This window comes from Solanum pennellii, chromosome 12 (assembly GCF_001406875.1).
Source record: "Solanum pennellii chromosome 12, SPENNV200".
Classification (NCBI taxonomy): Eukaryota; Viridiplantae; Streptophyta; class Magnoliopsida; order Solanales; family Solanaceae; genus Solanum; species Solanum pennellii.
Window position 1 is genome coordinate 2,703,818 of NC_028648.1, and position 8,431 is coordinate 2,712,248.

The 8,431-nt window shown below is 31.6% G+C and overlaps 2 protein-coding genes across 2 annotated transcripts in view; one reads left to right on the top strand and one right to left on the bottom strand.

Moving 5' to 3' along the window:
- LOC107006939 (protein LURP-one-related 6) overlaps positions 1–1,257 on the top strand; it is a 2,901-nt gene extending 1,644 nt beyond the window's left edge. Inside the window, exons 2-3 of the mRNA XM_015205444.2 lie at positions 183–431; positions 959–1,257. Coding sequence (XP_015060930.1) covers positions 183–431; positions 959–1,102 — 393 coding nt within the window. The 3' untranslated portion in view covers positions 1,103–1,257. The remainder of the gene's footprint in view (positions 1–182; positions 432–958) is intronic.
- A 439-nt stretch (positions 1,258–1,696) lies between these two features.
- On the bottom strand, positions 1,697–6,255 carry LOC107007611 (proteasome subunit alpha type-6). The gene is made up of 9 exons (XM_015206298.1): positions 6,075–6,255; positions 5,831–5,925; positions 5,077–5,158; positions 4,529–4,625; positions 4,097–4,155; positions 3,881–3,963; positions 2,861–2,956; positions 2,317–2,376; positions 1,697–2,055 (listed from the first exon to the last, which is right to left on the bottom strand). The coding sequence occupies exons 1-9, from the start codon at positions 6,148–6,150 to the stop codon at positions 1,963–1,965; spliced, it is 741 nt and encodes a 246-aa protein (XP_015061784.1). The 5' UTR covers positions 6,151–6,255; the 3' UTR covers positions 1,697–1,962.
- Positions 6,256–8,431: the final 2,176 nt, after the last annotated feature.

Below are 8,431 nucleotides of genomic sequence, written 5' to 3' on the forward strand. Positions count from 1 at the left end.
CGCTCTTCCAACCCCCCACCCCCAAAGAAATTTTAAGTTCGTTTTTAAATAAATACTTTCAATTTTAAAATTATATTTTTTTACCCCGTTCCTCGACCCCCTCCCCCTCAAAAAAATATTTGAGCTTATTTTTAAAAAATATTTTTAACTTCGAAATTTTATTTTTTTCCATCAATTTTCAGGGAGGAGTAATTGAAGCACTTAGCATGCAAAAGAAATGGAATGGTTATAGTAAAGATTTTGAAGGTTCTGAAAAATTGGTGTTTTGCTTGAAAGAGCCTAATAACTCCTGTTTCTTCAAGAAAATGCCTATCAAGATTTCAATTGAATCAAATCATGACTACAAAAATCACAAGAATTTCCAAATTTCTGGTCATTTCCCTGATAGAGCTTGTAGCATTATTGACTCCAATGGCAATGTAGTTGCAAAGGTAAAATATAAAGTATTACTTTTGCTTTCTAAGACGATTTTTTCAAGAACTTCAAAGGTCTTATCGAAAATAACCTTTCATATAATGTCTCAATGCGTATGCTATTGTTGGTTCTTTCAAGAACTTGAAAAAACAAACATGGAAGTGGGAAAAGTCGTTACACTAACAATAATATATTATCTTTTACATTGTTTGATTGCTTAAAGATATCTACAGATAAACCTTTTTAAATATGTAGTTTGCAATCTTGAAAATAAGATACGTTGCCTGGTATAAGATAAAAATGACTTGATGGTATAAAAATCCTTTCATACTCATGGACGGAACTAGAGAGACGGAAGGGGATTCATCATGAACCAAACCCCTTCGTCAAAAAATCACGTTATATATAAAGTTACAACATATAATGTATTCCCTTGATATGAAAACCACGTTTTCACCGTTGGCTGAGAGTGTATATAACTTAAACTGATAAAATTATATTATATCCTTTCTATAAATAGTAAAAATAATTATAGCCTATGCAGGTTGGAGCTAGGAAAGAGTTACAACAAGTGATGCCAAACAAAGATGTGTACACTTTGACTATTAAGGCAGGAATAGATCAAGCATTTGTTGTTGGAGTTATTGCAATTCTTGATTACATATATGATGGATCTACAAGATGCTAATTAATTAATTAATTAAATCTTTTTTTTCTATATATATAGTGGCAAATAAGAAAATGGTCACCACTTTTTAATTACTCCTAAAGTTATATGAAAGATTCTTGTCATAGAATTGATGAGAATATTGTTTCATTACAATCTTTAAATTACTTTATGTATTCAATTACGTACGTACCTTGTATTCAATGAAAATTAATATTTATCTATTAACTTATGATGTTTTAGGCTAGAGACGAATATAATCTCTAATTGCTACAATATAGAAGTTAATAATTTAAATGAATGATTTATTCAGAACCCACCCAGTGAACAAAAAGATGCATTGACTAGTGCAAGAAGAGAAAATTGTATATCTTTACAGAATAAATTTGTTCAGATATAAAACATGTGAAACACTCAGCAAACGACGACATACCCAATATAATTGTAGTCTTACAGAGGGTAGAGTGTATACGAATGTCTCATCCGTACCTTGAGAGATAGAGAAGTTGTTTCTGATAAGATCCTCAAATCAAAGAAAAACACATCAAATAGGAAATAATGAAAGTGAAGAAAGAAATTATCGCAAAATACTGTATAAAGCATGACATAGCAATCTAGAGAAAAAAAGGGCGCAAAAACAATGATGAAATAGTATGATAATCAAAATACAAAAGATCGTAGATAGATAATGATAGAAGGATTCAAACGTTTTGTTGAAACTAAGAAGATCCCATGAAATGTTACATTCGACAAATAGAAACTCATTATCGGCATATGCAGAAGGATTGATAGCAACTAACAATCAAATGGGATCTCTTTTGCAAGTCTTGATAGCAAAACATACATTTCTAACTGAAAACGGGACTGTATCATGTGGCTAATCAGTCACGCTCACTGATGGCTGTTAAGTGCTCGTCGATTTCCTCAGTAGTTAACACTCTAAAGGCGGGATCTTCTTTTCTCACAACACCAACCTGTCAAAGACCAGAAGACATTACGAAACGAAGCAGGGAAATGATTGCACAACAATCCCACCTAAGACGATATAAAAGGTCAAACCAATTGCGTGATAAAGGTCTCATCTCTATCTTGTGGTTGTGGGGTGGTAACATTCCCAGGTGCAACTCAAGTATTATTTCATAACGTAATCAATCCCCAAAAAAGAAAAAGAAATGACTCCTTTGAAGAAAAACCAAGGAATAGTAGAAATCACTGTGCTCAAAGAAACAAATTACCTCAATTTCACTGGCCTTGAAATCCTCTTGCAGAACAGATTGAAGAGCAGAAATTGTGGTCTGCAGAACAACAAATGATGTATCAGCAACAATAAAGTGCATTTTCTGAACTTTAACATCAAACCCCATACGCACAGAATTCTAAAATTACATGAACACAATATACTGAAACTCTCCGCATGATAAAATTATACTCCATCTCAATCAAATGTAGAGCTTGTATAATTTATTTCAAACATCTGCAAAACTGTAAGCACTAGCCAACTTAGGGTTTTAAAGCTTCAACAAAAGAATCTATTTACCTGTACTAGTATATGAGAGATAAAGCCACTTCCAGATTTTATTAGGAGGTTATATCAAGTTTAATATCTTAAATTTAACAATAACAAAGTCTTGAGGTCTATTCTCTATGAAAACTTCTGTAGTCAATTACACAATAAGATGGGAAATTGCGTAGTCTTTTGGTCGTATATACTGTGCGGAACGGAACAACAGAAAATAATAGAAGCCTAAAACCACATCAGAGTACACCCTTTCCTTTTACCTGAACAGTTTCCTCATAGGAGAAAGCAGGGTTATTTTTCATTTTCTTCTCCAAAAAGTTAATTGCCTCTTGCTCTTTAGATCCAGCACTTGTAGCCTGCAACCAAGGCCAAAAATGTGATACAGTCATAAACAAGAAGAGCCAGCAAAGTATCAATACTTCCAAAGAATCTCAAGACAGGACCTTAAAGCCCTTAATGTCCTTTCGTACACTAAAAATATTATGGGAGCATATTCAAAGGCAGCGGTCACCATTTGCTAGTAATTCTTGGATAGGACATGGTTTTCCTACATTTGGGTTTTATAAGGTGAGTGCAAGCTACAATTAAATATAAAGAAAGCAAATCAGGGAATCAGAAGTCTAGCATCTACCTTTCAACTCATCCAGAAATACTTTCATGTGCATGCTTCATTTCATATTGGAAAGGTGGGTGATAATAGCAAAATATCATTAATTTCCTTACAAAATCTAAAATCATGTTTTCAGATCCAAAGTAAAATCATCCTTTGAATTACAGAATATTATGTACTTTTAGATAGAATGAATCATAGTAGGATTTTTTTAGGATCAAGCTTCATGTGCCACTTGAATTGTCGGTTGGTTTATGTGCTGTTCAAATTATCATTAATTTCCTTACACGATCCAAATCAGGTTTTCAGATTCAAAGTAAAATCATCCTTTGAATTACAGAATTTTATATACTTTTAAATAGAATAAACTATAGTAGGACTTTTTAGGATCAGAGTTTTCATGTCCCACTTGAATCGTTGGTTGGCTTATGTGCTGTTTACAACTAAGCTACAAAGTGGTGCTAGGATATGATTGAAGACAGTGGGACAATAGGGTTGGAAAAGATTTGGTGTAGCTTGATTCTATGGTGCATTGGTATGAAAAAGAAAGATGCTGCTCAATGTTGTGAATTTGAGAGATAAGGAAAGGCACTCGCCAAATGGGGCCACCTATAAGCAGGAAAATTTAATCAGCTTTTATTCAGAAAAGAACATCAAATTCAGCAAATACCTTATGACCAAAAAAATGACCAGCAGGATCACATTTGAAGAGTTGGGGCCCTTTCTCCTCATCAATGCCCAAAATCATAGCAACTATGCATAAAAAAAGAGACGCAAAACAGGAATGAATAAAAAATGTAGACCCAGAAATGCATTCCCCTCCTTTCTCACCAACAAAAAGAAAAGTGGAGACGCTACACAAGGATCAAAGGGGCCAGCAACAAACCTACTCCAAGGGGTCTCATATAGGCATGCTGTGTGTAAACCTGGGACTTGTCTGCAATCCTGAAAATACATGCTCTATAGCTCATTATACAATTCACTGATAAATTAAAGATGGTTATTCCTCTTGCATATGTACTTTTATCTGTTCTGCATTCTAGCTCATCTATTTACATAGTTCCAATTTAAGAGCATTTATAATATCCTCAAGCTATTTAACTTGCTTCCTCTAATAAACTAAATAAGCATTTGATAGCTTCAGAAATTAGAAGTTGATGGAGAAAACATATAAGGTCTGTGACCTATCATAAGCTGCTCCTACCCAACCAAAAATTTGTATTTCCTTTTAACCAAGAGAAAGACCATTGAGGATGGCACTCTGCAGAATTAACTGGACAAGTACAAAGAGAAAAATATTATGAAGCATAGGGAATACCATTTAGACAGTACATCTGCTGGCATTTCATAACCATATTTAAAGCGAAACTCAGCAGCTTCATTTCGAGCTTGTTGAACCAAAGTTCTTGCATCAGCTGAAATTGAGGACAAGTTAAAGCAAATTATGGAATCATAAGGCTCTGGAAGGAGCTATGCAATACTATTCTCATAGTCACAGATTGAAAGCCATATGATACATAGCTAAATAAACCTAAAATACAGCAAGTGGATAATTTTTTTACTCAAAGTTCTCTAATTAGTTCATAAAATTAAATCAATAGCCTCAGTTGTGAAGTGTGCTCTTTTGGGGCTAAGCAACCATGCTAAAAGATATATAAAACTGGGAGTGCAAGTTTTCACATTTTAGTCACAAATATGCATTATCACAAAAAGGAAGATAAATCAATATGTTTCCTTCTGCTTGCATAGAAAAAAGTAGATAGATATAAGATATATAAAGAATCTTTATAAACTGATATTTAATCAAAAGAAGATCAAAATCATCATTCGCCACATGCTCCTTGAACCCCATAAAAGAGTACAAACCTGTCATGCCAGTAGCCAATAGTCCAAGATACTTGGTAATTGGGAACAAATGGGATACACTGGTCTGATCCAATAGCTTGTCCTGCTCAACCAAAATACACAAAACTTCAAACTCCATGCAATTCAAAATTTCCAAAATTACGGGTCTTCAACACTATCTGATATATTCAAAACAATGTTGTCATCTTCTCACATTCCCCCAACCTTTGCTATATCAGTAATCCATAACTATATTGATCAACTAAGCTTCAACTTCAGATTAGCTAGGGCTGGTTTCATAATCCCCCAAGACTATTGACTGCTCTTCTTTACTCAAGCCCAATTTACTGGAATAAGTCTTTTAATCGCAAATTACGAGCTCTAGAAACTAGAGGTTCCCTGAATCTCTCACTTTCCCTTGCACTGACGTTCAAGTTTCTTAACAGAACAAAAACACTGTTAAGTTACAAATTGCACCAAAAATTAAACTTACAGGGACTTTCCTCCAAAAATTAAACTTACAGGGACTTTACTACAAGTAACAACAGGAACAGAATCAAACATCTAAGCTTCTATCATTTTATGAGTCCTCTATCTATTCTGCTTTATTCAAGCCTATTTCACTGGAATACTAAAAACCTTGTCACTGATCGCAAAATTAGGAGCTCTAGAACACTTAAGGTTCCCTAAATCTCTCACTTTACTTACCTACGATCCTCTCAAACAGAACAAAAACACTAATGATTTACAAATTGCACCAAACACTGACACTTACAGGGACTTTCTTCTGAGTAACAACACAAACAGAGTCCTTTCCACGGACACCAATAGATGTGATTCCAGCTGCCTTCACAGCCTTAAAAGCATACTCTGTTCACACAAAAAAAATAACAAAAACCTAAAACTTTTCACAAATGACACAAAATCGAACAAAAATACAATTAAACTGAAGAAAATTCACTTACTAACTCCGAAATTCAAATCGAGTTTTAAGAAGAAAAAAAAGTGAAAATGCTTACCGACTTGAAAGAGACGACCTTCCGGTGAGAAGATCGTAATGTGACGATCGTATCCGCCTCCACTTCCTCGACTCATTGTTCGATTCTACGGTTTGATTTTCTCAGTTCGATCTGAAAACTTTTGTCGAACTGATTTAGGGTTTTTTTCTGTATAAGAAATGGTAGATTTCGTGGAGAAGAAGAAGAAGCTTTGTTCCAGAGGTGTCTATGGAAGTTACGAAAATACCCTCTTTAAAAGTCTTGTTTGTCTAATCGAATTGTGATATTTATTATACGTTAATCATATAAAATATATCATTTATGTCGATAAAATATGTCATTCATCAATCTCAAATAGAAAATGATAAAAGTTTTACGGTTTATCGAGGAGAATGCATATAATTAAAGGAGCATCAATGTCAAATAAAAATATTTGGAGTTTTCCGACATACTGAAGTGAATGTGTATAATTTAGGAAAAAATGATATATTTTATGTGGTTAACTTAACTATCTGAATGGAATATCATGAAAAGTTGAGCAAACTGTTTGGATAGTTGTTATCTATCGATTCATAATATATTGTAATGCATTGTTTTAATAAAAACTTCGTGTAGATAGATTGTGCCGTTTGTCGTTGTCACGTAGTGTTACACATTAACAATTTAAATGATAAACCTAGAAAAAGAAAGTAAAGTGTGAGGTAAAATACTATGAAAAAGTACAATAAAGATAAACTAAAATTATTTAATAATAAGTGAAGATAAAATGAGAAGAAAATATTAAGGTATCGATTATCACACCAAATTAATTGTTACACAAATGAGACTTTTCGTTATTATAAATTTAAACAATATGATATAACAAAATTTAAGTAACAATAAAAAAATATAGTATTCAAACTAATGATACAATACAATACAACATGTAACGAGAAACATTCATTTAAATTGGGTTGACAAGTCACAAGTATTACACTAATATGACATATAAATTTCGAAGATATCGAAATGATCATTATATAAATTAGAATGTTTAACTTATACATGGATAACGAGTTAAAGAATCTAGATATATATAATCAAAATAAAATTTATTTATTTAAATAGTATTTTTATATTTAGATGCCTCATGCTCAAATTCTTAAATAAATCTTATTAGAAATTTCAAATTCAAATCTTCAAATTTTTAAATAAACTTCATACCATGCTTCAAATTAATCAAAAATTAATATAATATTTGATATCAACCAAATCTTCTTTAAAAAAAACACAAGAGGGTGCACAAATCAAAATGGACATTCATAAAAACGTAAAGGTTACTCTTGGCCTCGTAATTTACAAAATATTTATGTTTAACTTGATATATCGTTTAAATTAATTTTTTAATTTGTTATAAAGATATAATTCAGATATTTATATGATTAAAATTAAGCTTTTAAAATTAAATAAGTATGAATAAAATCATATTAAAAATGATCTTCAAATATATTATAAAATTTGAATATGAAGTAAAAAGAGAAGGCATTATTTTAGCGTCGCATTAATAATATGAGATCTACAAATGACCACACTTAAAAAGAGACAAATATAAAAAAATTATAAATTAAAATACTAAGCACAATTCCATCGCATTTCAACTATTTTTTTACTAATCGTGAACTCTTCACTCTTAATCACATATTATTTTAAATTTGAATCTATAAACAAACTTATATACCCTTTTTTTTAACGCATTAAGTCCCAAGTAAGAAGAAATTATTCTATTAAAAATGCTAACTCAAAAATAAATTAATAAAACTTTATTATGAATATTAAACAATAAAATTCAATATGGAAAATGAAAGTACTATATTTGTATTTTTTTTTTTAAAGATTTGGTGTTCGATTAAATTTGAATTGACTAAATTTAAATTAGGTAAAAAAATAAATATACCTTCGAACCAAAATAAATTTACGCAGAAACTCTCCGTCATACTTTTGGAACATTAGTGCCCCTGTCGTCCATAAATTAGATCATATATATGCCCTTTACTCTAACAGAAGACAAAATAGGGACACATGGCGCAATCTTATCCGTTAATAAATGTCAGATCAGTGGATAAGATTATAACACGTGTATGTCAGCTAGTATAAAGAGTATATATACTTTTTTTTTAACGGTAGAAATATCAATATCCCAATATAATTAATGATATATATGTAATTTTTTTCTCTTTAGATTATGCATTAGAGAGTCTAATTGAGATGAGACTTTCATTCGCGTTTGAATTTAAAATTTTAATTAAACGAAACAGTCTGATCACTACACCACAGTCGTTATTGGTTAATATATTAGTATCATTTTCACACTAACCCCACCCCACACTCTTACCCCACCC